General features: G+C 27.9%; 1 protein-coding gene across 3 annotated transcripts in view; it reads left to right on the forward strand.

The window, feature by feature from the left end:
• Positions 1 to 20,447, forward strand: part of LOC107445726 (neuroligin-4, X-linked) — a 190,165-nt gene that overhangs the window by 96,869 nt on the left and 72,849 nt on the right. For all 3 annotated transcript variants that reach the window (XM_016060199.4, XM_016060198.4, XM_087155307.1), the window contains exon 2: positions 19,655 to 19,804. In XM_016060199.4, the coding sequence (XP_015915685.1) occupies positions 19,655 to 19,804 (150 nt within the window). The remainder of the gene's footprint in view (positions 1 to 19,654; positions 19,805 to 20,447) is intronic.

Raw genomic sequence — 20,447 nt, forward strand, 5'->3', positions numbered from 1 at the left:
TTCGAGTTAAGTTTTTTTTTATTGTGTTTCTAACTCTATTGCATTTCTACACAGAGGGATATATATATATATATATATATATATATATATATATATATATATATATATATATATATATATATATATATATATATATAAAACAGAACAAGATTTGACAAATATTTATATTTTATTAATTTTTGAAAATGTCAACAAATAATCGACGTTATTGTTAAAATGTCAAAAGTAAGCAATAGGTGATTTTGAAGACGGTATTACGTAAGATATTGGTATTACTATTAGTCTATTAGTGTTCTATGACCTTAAGTTATGCTACTAATCTTTTACTGTCAAACTTAAAGGAAAAGAAAATCTGAAATATCTAGAATAAATTTCTTTACAGATAAATTCGTTGCTTTGAAAATACCTGAAAAGATCAGAGAGTTTTGAAGAACTCTTCTCAGTTGTATTGCAATGAAGAGGAAATAGATAAAATTTTCCCTAAGCAGGGGTTTATTCAAAATCATAAGTTAGTTATATTTGATAAGTTAGTAAAATTTGAAATGCCATGGCCAATTCTGCTACTTATGTTTTTAAACTTTGTACGAAATCAAATGCACTATAAACAAAGAAGCTTAATTATTGACAAAACGGAGTATTTATCTTGAAAATTATCGTTATTTTATCTATTTAAAGTGCAGAAATTAAAATACTTTAATTAAATGGAATTATCTAATAACGTAATAGTTACACAAAGCGAGTTATAATTTAGAAGATTAAATAAATTTGTACTATATACAAATTGTACTCATATAGTGTATTTGTATTCATATTTTTGTATTATTATTGTAGTTATTTATACATTAGCTTTCGAATTTATTTCAAACTAAACCTTCAATTTGAAAATTGTATGCTTCGATAAAATTATTCTTTTAAAACTTACAATTTTAAAATTAAAGAATTGTTTCTATGTTCTTTTATTTTTCATTTAATTAAGTAATTTAACAACTCTTGATAGCATTCTTTTAAAATTAAAATGTTAACACTTCAAAGTAGGCAAAAGCATAATTTTTAAGAAAATAAATAATAAGTGAAAATTTAAATAATAAGTGATTAAAAAATATATATAATAAGTGAAAATGAGAGCCTTAGCTTAAATTTTCATTTCTGAAAACAGTTTTTGAGGTAGTTTCAGCAAGTTAATTATTTAAAAGAATCAAAACATTAAGCATTTTCACGTTAATTTTTCAGTTTCTCGCATTTTTATTATACATTCCAGAAATTTATAATATTTTTCATGCATTTATAATACAGCGTATATACTAAAATTAAGTGAATCTTTTATGCTGGAGACTTAAATCAAAGACATATTATTTAAAAAGACGCGAAAATCATTAAAGTGATTACTTGAAGCATTAGGAAATTTAATTTTGCCTCTTCGGCACTCTATATTATTTTGTTTATCTAAGTATTTAAAGGAATTACATTAAACGTGAAATTTGAGTTCGAAATCAGAACAATTTTAAAGAAATTTTAGTTCTATTTTGAGGTTATTTCAGATATAAAATAAATAATAAAAAATATAATGATGAAACAAGATATTATTTTCGATTTGAAATTTCTGGGATAAAAACCAAGTTGATGTTTTTTTGCTTTTTTTCCAAATAAAATTTATAAAGAATACAGAACTACAATAATAAATTCTCCACTTAAAGATGAAAATAAAGTTTTTTAACTATTAAATTGAATCCCAGTAATTCAATCTTTGGTGTTTTAAAAAAAATATATTATTTATTTTTAATGACATAGAAAATCTCAAAGAGAAAAAAAAAATTCTATATACTTATGCGTATTTATATGTTATCTTATTTTATAGCTTAAGTTTTTCAAAAACAATTGTGGAATTTTATTTTAGGAAATAAACACTTAAATAGTCTATTTATTCTCCTTATCAAGTATCTTTATTTCGAGAATATTTTTCATAAAAAATAATTAAAATTTCTTTAAATATACCTTCAAAGCAACAAATAAATCTTATAAAGTGATTTCCAATAAAATTTTATTAAATAATGGCGACATAAAAATCAATAACTTTTAAATTATTTCCATGCAAAAAAAAATCTTAATAGCAATACTTGTACACATGTTTGTACCTGTAGTTTAATTAAAAATTTTACGACTCACCGCATTGCTTTAAAAACTGCAGTAATCACTTTTAATATACGCAATGAAGTTTTATGTTTCTTTGCGAGTCTTTTTTTTAGGGTGTGTTTGTTGCTTTATTAAACTTATCCTTTCTTTTAACCTGAATTGCATAGTAGTTTTTTTACACAAGGATATTTTACCCTAAGCCATGTATCTCCGAAAAAGCAATTTTCACTAAACATAGGGCTAGCCTTAATTATGGAAGTTTATAAAGACGACGCTTTCCTTCAAAAGCAATGGTAATTGCAGAACCAGCTCATTAATGCAAAGAAAAGGAAAGTAGAAAAAAAATGGAAGATGTAAAAGAGAAACAAACTCTGTTTTGTAACTGTAGTAACTGCGAATTTTCTTCTAACCTATTGATTTGGTTAACCGAAAAAATCGTGAAAAGTAAAGGTAGCTATTTCTTACTCTTTTTAACCTTTAGGCTCCATGTTCAGTTGTTTAGACACTTTATTTTTTTCAAATTTATTGTGTGGTAACGTAAAAGTTTAGCACATTGAGAAAAAAAAATATATTCAAAGCTACCAGAATAAAGCAAAATTCACCGTGTTTCTTCTGGCACTATGGGAACGCCAAAAAGCTCGGAAATTTTTTCCAACTCGCTTTAGTAAAGATTTTGGTCAAATTAACAATAACATACGGTTTCATGATGTGTGATAAAATGTGGTAAATGTAGTAAAATTTGATAATTTTACCACGATACCTTCGAACATGGCATAAAAGCATTTATTCCGCCAAATTTATATTTTAGTGTTGCATTTTTAGTAATTGTGAAGTTATAAGAAATATATCTTTAAAAAACAGAAATTCCATCAAACCTTTACCATATGAATAGAAACATTACAAAATGAATGATTTGAGTACAGTAAAATTTGTTTTTATTGACTAAAATTATAGTTTCTTTTTGGCAGAAATTTCATTACCATACAGTACGGTAATTGTTTTCAGAATTCTTTTGTTCGTGCAGTCTAAAAGTATTGTCTGAAGCCTTTTTTGCTTTAAAACTACTTACAGTATAACGAAAGAAAATTAAGAAATTCAACAACAAAATTTTCAGTTGGATGGTTGAAGTTTACTTTTAAGGAGTGAATGTAATCGTATCATTTAGTTATTATTTGCATAATATACAGAAATTGAAGACCAAAGTTTTTAAATTTTACTTTTAAATTTTAACCCTTAGATATTTAACCCTTTATGTACGGACGAAACTTTTAAGTCCCACTAATATTACTTTGATATTGCATTAAAACGGAACAAAACATCCCATCGGAACTTTTCTGTCCCTCTTATATGACTTTTTGCTTACAACATACGTTTATTTGAAGTTGAGCATCACCTATGAATCTAATTAGTTGTTGATTTTGTGTTCGAGGACGCCCTTTTATGATTTCTCAATTTTCAGCTTTATATCTGCATCAATTTTGAAACTAAGATTTTCATATTTTTTTAATGAATCATTATCACTTTCAACTACTTGTAAAATAAAGTATTAAACATTTAACTTTAATTAAAATTTTATAGCGTAATGCAAGTCCTAAATTGGAAATTTCATGAAAAAAGACAAAATAATAATGAATATAAAGAAAGTCCAAAGTGCAAATTAGACATTATTTAATGGAACAAAAAGTTTCGCACATTTTTGATAATTTTTAAATAAGTTTGGTAAATAAAGGGTTAAGATTTTTACTTTTAATAAAATAATTTTACAGTTATATTTTAGCCTCCTAAAATTTCACAAATATAAATAATTGAAAAAAATAGATACTTTCTAAAATAAAAAACTATGATGCATTAAAATTATAATTTTAAGTCTCTCCTTTACATAATTCCCGATACATTTAAATCTAGTTTTATACTGCATAACTCTTGCTTATGCAATAAATCTGAGCTTTATATCGCTCATGGGCTGCAATAGCGGCACAACTCAAAAAATCATGCTTTGAGATAAGTGAGCATAAAGTTCTTATTGCTAATGAAAATGCATAAGAAATACTTTAGTGTGCTTAAACGAAACTTATCTTCAAGTTGAATTATGAGTTGTGCTAGTATTGCTGCTGAAAGGAACGTGTATTTTCATATTTACACCTATTCTTAGTCCGAAACACGTGTTTTTTTAGATGTACCATTATTGCAGCCCATGAACGATAGATTATATTTAGTTCCAAAAATATATTACATATCTTGCCACATAATAACTCGGAATTTTACAGCTTAAATACATAAATACTGAACACATGCCAAGGTGAGAGGCATCTGAATTGATCTTGTCCACACGAAGAGCAAAAAAGAGAACTAAGACTTTTTAGCCGTTACAAATAAGCAAACAAGCAAGCATGATCTGTAGAAGGACCTAACAACTGCACTTCTTGGAAATCATAAATATCCTGCTTTCAGAGAAACCCATGATTTTCCAGTTGATCCACCTAGTGCATTTCGCAAAAAAAATTCCTCCTTCTTAATTTCTATCATTTTAAGAGTGCTATGAATATTAAATTTGAAGTTAATGTAAGTCAAAGCTAATAAAATATTAAGAAATTTTAGCTTTATATCTCTAGAAGAGAGTTCCGCTCCATTTATTCTAAAAATCTGAAGATCAGAAAAAAATTGTATTAAAAACTATTGAAGCGAATTATAGAGAAAAAGTATATAAAAAATGTCCTGACTAGACTCTTCTAGCGGATACAATTTGATTAGCCAATGAAGTGCAAATAATGAAACTTTCGTATGGTTTCGTCCGTATATTTAGTATTTCTAAAGTAGAGATTGTAAAAGAATTTTTGTTTTATGCAGTCGTAATAGTAGATGGTGTGCAATTAATAAAGACAAGTAAAGATTGTGTCATAAGCGCTTTTAAATGGTGATATAGAACATATATAAACCAGGAGTATTATTATTTTCTACTTTTTTTTTGCTTTAGAAACAATATAAGCCACGTTATTCCCGCTGATTAACTAAGAAATTATGTTAGAATTCCATAGTTTTTTAAGATTTTACTTATATATTTCTCCGTTTTTGATTCATGAAAATATAAAAACAGAAGTATATATGTTACTTCCTCATAAAAAATTATAAATATGAATCGAGAAAAATGGCCCATTCCGTATTGCTCAACTAGATTGCTATAGTTGATGATTGACGCAAGACTGCATTTAAATAGGCGTATTTCTTTAATTATTTAAATATTTTTTTAAAAAAAATTATATTCGATGTGGATTTAGCAATCTGTCCTTTCAACGTAAACTCGTATTTTGTTTAAGTCAAATCCAATTCTTAAATAAACATTTTACTTAAATAATCTATCTAAATATGTATATTTTTGCATAAAAATGCATACAGTAAATCAAAATTTTATCTGTTATTCCGTTGCATGTCACGCAATATTCATTAAAATCACATCAAACTTGATATTTAAAAACGATTGTTCATGCTAGATTTTAAAGAAATAAATTATGCTATATTTACAAAAAATATACATATTTAACATAAAAACTAAAGATTTTTAAAATATGAATTTCTCTCCTCATTAGTAGTAATGTGCTTTGCAGTTTTAATGATGTAAACTTCATTTTTAATGATCATGTTTAAAAGTTAAAGATTGTATATGAAATTATTTATTTTAAGTTGTTCATCATATATCATTACTTTTAAAACAATAACTTAATGTTGTTGAGGAATATTTTCTTTACGAAATCGTTACTTATGGAAAGAAAAATATTTTTAAATTCAGATTGCATAAGTAATGACATCAAAATGTTAAGTTTAATTTGATTGAAGTTCGTAGCAAATGCTTTTGTAAAATCAAATAGGACGTGTGACGATTATCGACATTTTCATAGGCAAATTTTAAGCAAGTTGATTTTTGTAATACTCTTTTTAATAATGGTTGATCTATGGGTTAATCGTAATTATTGGCAGCGTGTTACATTAATGCTCAATATATTTTTTTAACTTATAATAACTTCAGTTAAGAATTTTTTTTTTTATTTGATAAAATTGAACAAACTTGTGTTAAAAAATAGAGTATAATAAAATAAAAAAAATAAAATAGAGTATAATAAAATGTTCCTAATTTTTCGCATGAAACAATCATTTACAAATTTTAAGTATTTTAAGGAAAAGGCGTTTTCCTTTTATGTGCAAGAGAGAGAAAATACGTATTATATAAATAAAAATAATAACAGAAAAAATATTGCTCCCTCTTTTAGCAAACAGCAAAGCCAGAGATCTTGTGATTCATGTTTCATGATATTTAAGTGGCCATTACACTTGTACTGCCAGGTCTCAGAAGAATATTATCTTTATTTCCTTTCCAAGTTTTGTGCTTGTCCACGAGATTTACCACAGCAGTTGTAAGAAATATGAGATTTTTTCTGTAGCTTGGACATTACTCTTGTAATGCCATAGCTTTATTTCCGATCAATGACTTAGCAATTTGCAGTTGAAATTTTGGTCTTAATATCATAAATTCCTTTGAACAGTTGTTTTCGTACACTTCAACCGCAGGTCAAAATAATTTTCACTTCATTAAATAAGGAAAGCTGTATGAAATCGCGTTTATATTGGAAATTAGAAATTGTTTTAATGGTTTTTTCGATTGAAATGTTTTGAGGGAAATATTTACGAAAGTAATGACTTTTCTTATGATACTTTAGCTTATTTATAATGGCAAACTTTGCGTTTCAGCTGAAATTTTAAATAATCGAGAAGAGCTTTTGAATTATGCGACGTGAAATGTTGATTAGTTAACTAAAATTGGAGTAGAGTTTTAGTTGACTTAATCTGTGTTTATCAGTCAAATCATATTAGCACATCTTCCACTAAAAGTAATTTGAGGGTATGCATATTAAAAATAAAATTAATTTCTTAAATCATTACTTATTAACTTTCTGAAAAAAGTGGTAAAAATAACTTAATAATTATGTAAACGATTCTGAATTTTATGTGATGTCTTCTTCTGAGATATTATTTTCGCATTCGGTTGAAGTTGTTGTTGTTAATTTACGTCGCACTAGAGCTGCACAATGGGCTATTGGCGACGGTCTGGGAAACATCCCGGGGGATGATCCGAAGATATGCCATCATAATTTTGATCCTCTGCGGAGGGGATGGCACCCCCGCTTCGGTAGCCCGACGACCTTTCGCGCGAAGTCGAGCACTTTACGGTAGCACAGTTTAAGGAGGACCAATACCGCACACCCTCGGTCCCTACGCAGACTGATCCAAGTGGTCACCCACCCGTACACTGACCGCAGCCAGTGATGCTTGACTTCGGTGATCTGCTGGGAACCGTGTCTTAACGATCAGTCCACTGCGGGTCTGCATTCGGTTGAAAAAGGACATAATTTAAATAATTCAGTTAACTTTATATCATTTATTTGTGTCGTTTTAATTTAAGTGCCAACATACAGCTACTCCCAAAATAAATATCACGTTATTATCTAAGAATAATATTCTCTTTCCTCGAATTTTATAAAAATACTTATATTTTGAAGTAGATAAAACATTTTAAAAGAAACCCAACAAAGGTATATATTTATAAAAATTAATGTATTTGTTTAAACTGCCTTTATTTAAATAAATGCCTAACGTTTAACTCTTACCTAAAAATACTTGCATAATCAATCCGCAGATATATATTTAATATCTAAATGATTTTGAGTTTTGAAACTTTCAGTTAAGTTGTAGTAATTTTTAATTGTTTAGTGCACAAAAATATTATAAACAGACCACCCTGAATAAGTTTTGATGTAATGATCGATTCTTCACGCTCTAAGACTCAATCTTAGTGGATCGAAGGAATTGTGACATCACGAATTGTGACATTAGAAATTAGAATTTCAAAAATGCACTTTATAACATAAAGTCCAAAGAAAACACTCAACGCCTTAACAATATGTTTTTAAACATATAAGAAAGGAAATATACATACAATAATTTTTTTATCCTTCTTCGCTTGCTCAACTGTTTCTTACCAGGCTAAGCTACCCCACTCACGCTTGTTCTTTCCTGCTTCATCTATCTTTATCTGCTATGTCATTTTACCAGCTTTTAATTTTCAAAGTTTTCAAATGTTTCTTGATGTCATTCAATCATCTAGTTGATCGTCTCTAGGTTTCATTAAGGTACTTTAAAAGTAAAATCATTGTGGGATTAGCTGTCAAACTTTTCCACATATCGCTCATGGGCTGCAATAGCAGCAAAACTCAAAAGATAGTATTGAGATAAGAGGGTTTAAAGTTTTCATTGCTAAGCAAAATGCATGCGAAATGCTTTCATTTGCTTAAAAGAAAATTACCTTGAAGCTAAATTATGAGTTGTGCAAATAATGCTGCTGAAAGAATGTGTATTTTCCTCTTTACACCTGTTCTTAGTCCAAAACTCGTGTTTTTTGAGTTGTGCCACTATTGTATCCCATGAGCAACATGGATTACAATGAAAAATATTTCGGATCATCTTACAGTATTAAGTAGGGGAGAGTGGGGTCAATTGTAAAATTTTTTACTTAACTATTTTTAACTAACAAAAAATCCAATATATTATTAGTATTAATTGACAAACGAGTAAAGTAGACTATCCTCTACTAGAAAAAAATAAAAACCTGATTTTAAATATTATTATATTAGTTATTAACAATTTTTGACAGTCGTGCAGTTGTTACAATTGTCCCCACTTACGGGGTCAATTGTAACAGTTCATAAATTCAACTAAAACATAGTTAATTATACATATTATCATAGTTGTGATATATTTTTTTATTGATCAAAATAGTAGTGATATTTTAGGAGTAAAAATAATAATGAGCAGAAACCTAAAGGGTTAAACTTTTAACTTTAAGGAGTTAAAAATTTTAATTTATGCTGTGAAAGGTGACAAATAAAATAATGCACATGCATAATATAAATGATTTAGGAAACTATTGGTGGTTCTTAAAGAGTTAAGTAATGGTTTGTAAACATAAGATTATTTATTTTCAGCTGTTACAATCGTCCCTTTACTTATTGTTACAATTGTCCCCAAGACGCCATTTCAGCTTCATTTGTTAAAAACAATGCTAGTTAATTAGCAAAACTAATCTTTTTTTTATTGAAATATTAATTGAAGTGTCCACTTACATATTCGGTTACTAATTTTTATTTGTTTAAACAAAATTACTTTGTTACGATATAATATTATAATACTAAAAAAAGTACTTGCGTGGCGTGAAAATATCTTTTGTGATGTAACTCTTTCAAAAGTACATAAAAATGGTTGCCATCAGGGGTGTACATGTAGATTTATTAAATACACCTTGTGCGCCACCTAGGAACCAAATCTAGAACCCGACACTCGAAATTTTTGCTCTGTTACAATCGTACCCTGTTACAATTGACCCCACTCTCCCCTACTGACATTATCCAAATCATTTTTTACCGAAAAGTATAATAATTCTGTATTTTTACTGTAATATTTATTTAATTATAATAATGATTTTAGGGTAATTGTTAATGTAAACATTATGGTACTTCAGAAAATTTGTTTCGCAACATGTTCCGATAAAAATGGATATTACGGAAAAAAAGTACCGGCATTATAACTTGTTCTCGAGCGTCCATCTTCCTGCACTGTATGGATTGGTCTGAGAATTATGCTACGAATTTATCCTCATAAAATACGAGAAATTAATAAAATGATACATGGAATAGATAAAAAAAACTTATTTGAATGAAAACAATTATTTGTATGAAATCAATTTAAACGGCAAAGAGTGTTAGAAGTACCATCAAAAGCTAAAAAAAAAATCTTCTAAACTTAATAAAACAGTTATAAACGATTTAAACTTCCAATAGTGCATCGAAAATCAACTTTGGAATTGATTCAGTACATCTTATCATTTTTTGAATATTGTACTTCAAACCCAACATTTAACTTAATCCAATTAGAATTATGGGACATTTTAAAACGTTTCTGTAAATTGAGAATAACTAGTAATTATATATTTTTTTCGCATTTCTGTAATCATTTGTTGGTCAATATTAATAGCTTAAAATTTGTGTTTTAAAACAGAGAGATGCCTATATTTATTAGCTAAACTTAAAAAAAAAACATTTGTACGTAATATCTTCACATATTTTCTCACAAAACGTTAAATATTCAACATCATATCATACAGACCATTTCACGGTGCACAAACACTGTCAAATGCATTATTTTTTGGAAACTATATAAAATCAATTTTTCATAAATGCTCCACATTGATATCAAACAACATCCAAGTTGTACTTACACATGTATATTTTGATAGCTTGCCGCTGCCATAAATTCGATTTATATTTCGGTTCCTGCATAAACGGGAAAAACAAAAAAGTATGTCGTGAACATTTTTGTCTCATCTTTTATTCTTCTTGCTGATTGAAGAACTACCCCACATGTCAGAATATTTTTCCATTTTTCTTTAGTAGTTCTAAGATTTTGGAAAAAATAAAGGAAAAAGCCTTGATGGAAAGAAGTTCTATTTTGAGTTTAAGTTCTTTTTTATTTACTTTTATTTACATTAAAGAAGGAATTCTACGCGAAGCTGGAATAAAAGTGAGGATAGACTTTTTTTTTATAAAAGAAATAAAACTCGGAAAAAAGTGTGATCAATGTTTTCTGAAAGAATCTTGTTCATAGAAAAGGTGCGAAGTGCATGAAAGTTTTTTTAATGATAATTATAAACCTTTTACGTCTTAGCTTTTGGAACAAATGCCATTCTGTCTACGTATTGTTACTTTTACGCTGCTTGCCATTTTTGTGTATCTATTGAAATCAACAAATGACATTTTTATCTATCTATTGTTGCTTTTACACTGCTTTTTTATAGATTTTTTGTTTAATAAAAGTAAAATATTTTGTATTTATTATTGAAATAAACATAGTAGAGAATTTAAGAAGTTTTGAAGGTGTATATGGCTGTATACTTAATCTTTACATTAAAATTAACTTTTACGGTAAATTATACCAGAAAAATACGTTTATACAAAGTCACGATAGCTTTTGTCTTATTATATATGACGTTTCAGCCATTTTTTTACAATCGCTCATCTCTTCATGCGGTAATAGTCTGACACAGTGTGGTTCAACCGTTAGTTATCTGAGAGCCAATCAAAATTTAGAATAAGAATGCGAGGACCAGAGTCCTTCCGGAAAGCAAACGAAGCACATATTTTATTAAAAAAAAAGATTTTGTAAAATTTTCACTAAAGTAAATTTATACTAGTTTATTATACCACTTTATTTTGCAGTGGGGAAGTCAATGTGATGATTGACACTGCTTTCATGATACAAATTTATTATTGTCCAAAGTTCAGTTAGGCAAAAGTCTAAGGCTTGGTTCTAGAGTAGCATTTCTAATTTAGTTTTCCGTTTTTGGCTTAATTTGTTTGAATGCAGAAAAAGTACTATATCACTCATGTGGTAACAAACTGCGATAACGTAAATTTAAAAATGACGTAAACTTTAAAAATAAACCAAAAGCAGTATTGCTTACAACTTAGAACAATAAGAAAGGTGAACGGGTTTTTTCCAAACATAAAAATATTTTTTTTCCAGTATAAAGAAAATGGGAAGGGGCAACAACAAAAATGAATAGGTGGGCTGCATGTGGAGCAAACCTGCCGAAGAGTTAAAGAGGGTACATACATTGCATTTTCTGGATGTTTTTATAAAGTAATCCTCATATTTTATATATTCGGTATATTTCTATTCTTTGAAAATGCACATATGTGTTTCTGGTTAAATACTTAGCAATGCAGTCAATTAAAATCTAATGAAAAAAAAAACTATCATGAAAGGTTATATACTAGACAAAAAATGAACAATGTGTATAACTAAAGAAAAACTATGAGATTAGACAGAGAATACAATTTTTGAAACTAATACTATTTTTAAAACTGAAATGTTTATTGCGTAAGAGTTTTCAAATATATTTGTAAAAAATGAAAATTGAAAAATGATTATTTTAAAAGATAGGGCATTACTTATTTTAAAATTGAAGAAAATAAACACTATAGATTAGATTCTGATCTGAAAAACATTGAAATTTTTTTAAAAATTAAATCAGTTATGATATATTTTTTCATTTAGCTAACTCAAAAACTAACCGATTCAGCGCAGCATTTCTTTTAGAAACTTAACTAAAAGTGTCCCCTCTTCCAAGGAAGATTTTAACGTTTTTGATCATCGCCTCCACATCTTTCTGGACTACGATCGAAGCAGATTATTCATAACTCTTTCGGTCTCCTTTACTGATAGAGAAATCTCCGGTCATGGTGCTTTTACACTAGATTATGCGACCGAATGATGTCCGTACTCAGTACTATATTGGTTAATGCGTGAAAATTGCAGTTAACTATTTTGTTTTAATATACTTTAATGTACTAATCTGCATAATTAAAAAACCAGCTCTATAAAAACTAATAGTTTATCTTTTAACGAAAGCAGCTATAAAAAATGAAAACCTCAGCAGCTATAAAAGCTTGAGAAAGCTGGTGTAGTATTGTGTTTTGGATTATTTTGATCATGACTGATCTTTTGATCATGAAAGGTTACATGACTAAAAAAATGAACACTTAATGACTTCTTCAAATTTCAAGACCACACTAAAATTCAGTTCAAACATCAATTACATGAATTTTCTCTAAAAAAAATTTTTGGAAATTTCCAGGTAATTACTAAATCACAACAGAAGTGCTTCTGAAACAGGATTTATCCATATTAACTACGGGTCTTTTTCATCCAAAAAATAATGATGAAAAGTTCACGAGATCAGCACTCAGAGTATGTTGAAGTTCCATTGTTCTTTGATTAAAGCCGGAGTGCTATCATTCTCTCTGCATTTAAGCTGTCCTTCGTAGTGAGTGCATGAAAAAATACCTGAAGACAGAAAAAGAATCTCAGCACCCGACAGGACGATATCTTTGGCTAAATAGTGAACAAAGCCTTCTGCTGAGCATCAAAAACCTCAGGGTCACAAACGGAAAATTGATCTAAGTAGTCAGTAAATAAACAACTGCACATAAACCCGTCATTTCTTGATCGGCACTAAAAACTCACTAAAATGAACTATTATGTAACATGAAATAAACAACCAACATCATCATCTTTTCTGGAAAAAAATTTCAATCAACCATTATCAGTTAAAAAAAATTCCAATGATGAAATTTCAAAGACAGTCCAAGACTCCTAAAAATCATATTCACCATTCTTTAGATCAAGCATTAAGACTAGTATAAAATAATAAAATAAAAATTCTCTTAAACTCAAACTTTTATCGGTAATAATGGTCATATCTTGTCTTGTGTCGATCTTCTTTAGATAGTTTTGCTTTTAAACCCACAAAGAAGGTCCAAAGAATTAAAATACTTAGCTATAATCATTAAACAGTTTTATATTTTGGATTGGATGTGCTATTAGAGTTTAGTTTTCCACTATGTTACTAATTTTTATTATGTAGGTAATTTTCGATTGCATTTATAAAGTTTAAAGAATTGCGTTTTGGTAAATCAAGGGTAATTTTATTTGATAAATATGTAATCATCTTGCTTTCAGAAATCAGTATTTCATATTTTAAAAACGAACATCAACATTAATAAGTAATAAAACGAAACATCAATAAATAACCGAAACATTAATAAATGAATATAGGATGAAAAATTATACTTTGAAATTATATTCAAATCTACTATTTTCAAGAAGCGTCTTTTCTATTATTCATTATCAGCGTTATAATTTCAAAAAAATATTTAAAAACTATTTTAATTTCATTTAACATTTTGAATAAAAAAATTGGTCTCTTTTCTTCATTCAGGTTGCGATCAACAATTTTACTTAGAAAAATAAGGTGTTTTGTAAAAATCACAATAGTGTTTCGTACTCAATTATTTGCTAAATTAAAAGTAGTACCTGATTAAAATGTATTTTCAAATATTTTAAAATGTAAGCTTTTCAGCATTATTTCTAATTATTTCCTGTTGTCAAACTGTCATTTATAAAGTTCGTTCAAATGCAGCTTTGAAAACGTGCATGCTTAAATAGTAACATTTATTTAGATTAAAGCATAAACTTATTTTCTATTTTCCATTCTTTAATTAAGAAATATCAACTTATGATTCGTCTTTTACATTTCATTTAGTTTATTTTTTAATTAACTGCAAATTGATTGAAAATGTATGAAGTTTGTTTTTTTTTTAATTAAAAAGAAAATGAGAGATTAACGACGAAAAATACGAAAAAAAATTTTTATTCACCACGCATCGGCATCAAGTACATAGAACTCATAAAATAAGTTAAAAATTTAGAGAAAACAAGGAAAAAATATAAAGATTTCCCAAAGGAGAAAAAAAAATAATTGAAAAATCTTTTTAAAAAATATTCACAAATTTAAAAAAAATAAAGTCTGAAAAAAGATAGAAAATAAAGTGAAATTCGGAAAAGATGCAATCTCGTAATCAGCTCACACGATTATATCCGAAAAAAAAGTGCTTTCTAAAATTGCATTAATATAGCCAATGCAAAATATATCAATACACTAGTTTGACCATTGTATTGATATGTTTCGCTTTGGCCATTGCCTGGTTTAAATTATATTACTTTGAATTTAAGGTACGATTTATAACTGGTTTCTTTAAAATATATGTTAGAAAAAATGCACCATAAAAACTGAAAAATAAATCAACTTAATTGTGTCAAGTTGATGGTGTTTGTACATTACGAACAGTACCATTAGTAATTTGTGTTTATAAAAAAATTTTATGTTCCTTTGCAACATAATTTGGTCATTAGTTAAATAAATTTTATGTTAAATAAACTTCATATAAATAGAATGGTTAGAACATTCTATTAATATAAATTTAGATTGTTTTAGGTTTAGAACAAAACAGTTTTGAAATTCCCAAAATACTAATTATCAATCTTCATAAATCTAAGCGCTACAAGCAAATGTTTTTTTTTAAATTTTTTATTGAGTACTAAACTCTTAGTTTAGCAAAATTAATTAAAAAAAAATAAGAAAATTCGTTTCTATATTGGAGTCAAGATTTTCAAGTTGTTAAAGAGCTCTTAAAGGCTTTTGTTTTGTTGAATGCGTTTAATCATGTTTTTCGAACTTGCTGTATATATAATATCGACTAAACAGAAAGGACAATTTTAAATTCGTTATTATTTTAGATTCTTTTCCTATCTAAAAATAAGTGTATTTTAAAAACTGAACTTAATTTTAAGCCTATTAGCAGTGGTTTTCAGCATTTAATATTTTTTAAGCAAAACAGTAAACACTAAACCTGCTTTAAATGTTTACGTCCACCAATACTCTTAGATTGCAAATGTTTGAACTTGTTGTTGAATGAAATGTTGATATAATTTTAAATGAGAAAAAAAGTGCTTTAAAATATATAAAAATCAATTCCAATGCTTCCATACAGTTTTTAATTTAATACGAACATTTTTTTCTTAAATTTACACATAATTTATAAAAATTAACCTTATCCATTCGCAGTCATGCGATAAACTCTTCGATAACCTGATTAGTTCAGCTAACATCCCAATACTTCGACCATTCATCATTCTCCTATCGGTTGGCCGCTGCCCAACGCAGACTAATCTTAATGGCAATCTTAATTAGGGACCAAAGCTATAAGTACGAAGGTAACTAATTTGACTTCGCTGTACAGCCAAAGCATTTAGATGTAAAGCAAGTGTCAAAGATTTATTTCCCCCTTTGACCTTACATACAAAGAAGTAGCAAAGAGATCTAGTATCCAACTTCTCTGTTCAGAGCCTTTTAGAACACGTGTCACTTTCCAGAAGATTTTATTTAACTAATTTATCAACACTATATTGAATTGATTTATAAACGTTTGAAAACAAAGGGTGTTACGGGAAATTACATTTTTGAAGGAACTCAAAGTTGATTATGTAAAATATTTATTTTCTTTTATACTTTTGTTACTTCCAGAGCTGAAATTGGAGTAAATTTTTCCGCAATATATACTGACTATTTATAAACCATTTTTTAAATCATAAATTTTTTTAACAATTTAGCATTAACCATTAGCCATTTTTTAACCAAGCAAATTTTAAAAACCATTTTTGTGGATGTTTCACTCGTTTGGCGACGAGTTGCATATATATATATTGCATACATTATCACAATTTATTGTCTGTAACGAACATTAGAAGATGATATACATGGCGATTATAAAATAACTTTGCCAACGGATGGAGAGAATACCGTTTGAAGGAACATCGTAAAATTTTGTTATTAGGTGTTATGATCTATGCGCTCAAGAATGATTTGAAAAACGATTCCGCAGCTCTCACGGTCATAATGCAGTGACACGAAAAAGGCGACACTTGGCAAAAACTTAGTGACATAATTTTTTGAGCTAAAAGAATTATTAGAACTCCAAATTAGTTTTTTTTATGTGAAGATTACGCTTTAACAAAAAAAAAAAAAAAAAAAAAAAAAAATTGGTGTTGCTAATAGAAAATTTTGAAATTTTTTCACTGTAACTGTAACTGTAAAGCTTCACAATTGCTTTTAACATCATTCTTGAGTGCATAATTCAAAATACCTATACACAAATTTTGATTTGTTTCACTCAAACGGTATGAGTCGGCGAATGTATTTTATAATCACCCTGTACTTTTCCTTTTGAAATTTAACTGAACTTCAATCAATTAATTAAACATCTTGACTTTTTTTTATCGAAATTAAACATAAGTTTCTTAATATTGAAGGCAATCATGTTTAAGCAATCCTGTTTTATTTAAATACTTTTTTTTAAAAATCTTTAACATGTACTTTTTCGAAAACTTTCATACACATAATATAGGGTGCAGCTATAAACCCAAGTTTACAAGAATTAATTAATCTCTAAAATAAATGTTGTTAATATGCAGCTGTCTAAAATTGAAACACGGATTAAGTAACCTCAAATGAAGGTACTATTCGGAGTTAATGAATGTTTGAAAGTTTGGATGAAAAATAATTTTTCGCTTATATTAAAGGAGTAGGGTGATTCCACTATTTTGTACCACACGTGATGTGTGAAATTAATAAATATCTGTGCCCAAAATATTTTATAAATATGTATCTATGTCTGAAATATCTTACTACCAAATATGAGTGCATGAAAATAATTTTATTGATAATTGCACTTTTTACCTAGATTTTGTCCTACATTCAAGAAAAAAACTGGGAACGACTCATTTCTAATTCATAATCACTTAACGCGCATATAAGGAAATCCTTTTTTGTTTCACTCAAAAATTAACGCTTCATGAACCCAAGATGTGATTGTTATGATTCCAAGATGAAATTGTTGCTCTTCTACCATGTGTTACAATAACATGTTGATTAATTTAAGTAAAAGCTTTAAATACACCTTTGATGAAAGTTTTATTATTCTGTGGACGTATTTGCTAAACTTGATCATTAGAATACCTAAAATTTTAGTTTGAAGACTTTTTATCGCATCGTCGTAATTGAAAAATATTAAATGCTTTTAACTTCGATAATAATTTAATTACAATCAATGCTGTTAGGTTATTAATTTTCCTTTACAATATTAGGTTTTTATTTTATACAATTTCACTAATCCCTCACACTAAACATTTGAATCGATAGGCATTTAAATAAAATATTATTTGTAAGCATGTATCTAACCCTTAAATAGGTGTGTACGTAATGTGAATACTTAAAAGCAATTTTATCTATATTTATAAATCGAATAATATGAATTGTATATTAACTTATAATGCCTAATTTTTCTTCACGTGATGTGAACATCAGCCTCATAGTTATTTTGTTTACACATTTTTGCAATTAATTTTTGTCACAAAAACTAATATTTGCTAGCCTTTACGTGCTTAAAAATATTTCACAGGTTTTCTCCTTAATATTGCAGTTGATTAATTGAAATTATACTTACTGATTATACGTTCAAAAACATATCCATATATCTTGAAAAATGGAATTAGAAATCTAAGTAAAATAGAATCTAAGAAATACTATTTAGCTTCTAAGAAGCACTAATACAGCTTTTGATTAAATGTTCTTTGTACTGATTATCTGGTAAATTTTTCTATTGTAATTTAAAAAGAAAAAATATTAGTTTATATAGATACATTTTATAATAAATATGCAACATAAAATGTTTTTTTTTATTAAAAATAAATCATCCTTAAAGCCTTCCTGTAAATAATCAAAAGTGTTTTATGTATTTCTTTAGTTAAAAGAAAAAAAGTGAACAATATTTTGAACAAGAATTCATTCACTTTAGTCACGCAATATCGAAATTAGGAGTTATTTGATAGTTGAATAAAAAATTCATTTTTAAATGAATTTAGATACTGTTTTATTTTCCTGAATCGAAAACTAGACAAAATTGCCAGCAAAAATAATAAACTTGTCAGTACTGGTTAAATCGCTTACTCTAAATGACCTCTCGAAATGAAAATATGCGTGCGAGTTACGAAAAAAAAAATTTTTAAACTGGCTTCCTATTTTTCAATGATTTAAAAAGGTAGTTTCGAGAATGGAATGTTTAAACACAATAAATGCAACTTTTTCAACAAAATAAATTTTAATATTACTGCTTTAAGAGATTGTAGTTTTTATCTGAAGTCCACAACTTAATTTTTTCTATTAAATGAAATCCAGTCAGCTCAAGAATTCGTCAAAGATTTTGACAAAAGAAAAGCTTTCGGTATAGTGTGCAACTGAAAGAAGAGATAGAAAAAGCAGTGCCCGGTTATTAAGTATATGAGATTCGCTATTTTCTGTGCCACCATACGCGGCTAAGGGTGCTTCCTTTTTACTACCAGTTCAAAATCACACGAAGGGAGCGAAAGGAAGCGCCTCTAGCGGCGTATGCTAATATTTCCGTGGCATGAGCTCCTATGTAATTTTATTCCGGATGATGTGCCCTAACTTCCCTTTAAGTTTGTTGCAATACTTATGCTATCCCCTGTTACATATTATATTTTTAGATTCGTTCGTTTCGACAAAAAATAGACTAAAACTATCATTGTTAAAAAATACTGCAGCTTGGAGAGAGGAACTGATTGCAGAATCAGCGAAACGGAAGTATCTAAAATCTGTTAAAAATCTATTGCAACAGAAAGCGAAAAAAAAAAGTTCCCCAGCGTAATTTATCAACATTTTACTGAAATATGGCGATCTAGACTTGCAGTTGGTCAACGTAATTGAAATCATAGTTACTTGCATTCAAAGCTTCTCGTTAAAATTCTTAGTTGACAAAGTTGTATATTTGAAAACTTTTAAACCTTGCTATGGATATATCAATTTAACACTCGTAAAATAGAGGAAATATGATGAAGAAACTTAAAAGCTTCATGATATAAGCGGACATTAATCTTTAAACATGAGTGTATTTATAACTTTTCGTGCAATTGTTATTTAGTTTATAAATAATTCGTATTCTTTCAGCGAAAAGAGAGTTGAGAGGACTACCAGTGATTGTCTTCATACACGGGGATTCTTATGAATGGAGTTCCGGAAATCCCTACGATGGAACTGTCCTCGCTGGATTCGGAGAAGTTATTGTCATTACCCTTAACTACAGGCTTGGGATCTTGGGTAAGTAGGATATACTCTTCAGTAATAAATTTTGAAATTAAATCGCTTCACTTCTTTGTCGAGTTGACAAAGCTTAGGGACTCTTAACAGACCTTGATAATGGAATTGCTGCTTCCTTTGCGTGATCTTCCTAAAGAAATGAAAAGTAATAAATGTTATCCGAAATGGAACTCTTTCATTTAAGTATTTATTCTGTTTTTGAGTAGAAAACAAACTAAAACAGATGTTAGTTATAAGATTTGAGTCTTCATGGTATGGTAATGAAAAATGTTTAGTAATAACTATTCATTTAAATAAGATGTTTTCGTAAAATGAACACGATTGTTTATTTTATGTCATTAAAATAACACACTGTGATTATTTTGTCTTAGTAAGAGTCATTACGCCAATAGGATAAGAAGGTGAGTAAACTACCGGGGGCAATTCTAATAATGTTACTTATATGTTAAAATTTCTCTTAATTTTTCTTATAAGGTTTACAAAATTGTTTCACTATATTTTACGCAGCTAAATGACAAATCAATTAATTACTAAATAGTAAAGAATGTTTTGGGGACGGAAAGACTAATTTTTAATTTGTTTCTAATTGTTCGTTTTGACAATTTTTGTTCACCGTTTTAAAAGATAGAAGATATGTTATTCA

This window comes from Parasteatoda tepidariorum, chromosome 11 (genome assembly GCF_982258835.1).
Source record: "Parasteatoda tepidariorum strain Cologne lab strain chromosome 11, Ptep-v5.0, whole genome shotgun sequence".
Lineage (NCBI taxonomy): Eukaryota > Metazoa > Arthropoda > Arachnida > Araneae > Theridiidae > Parasteatoda > Parasteatoda tepidariorum.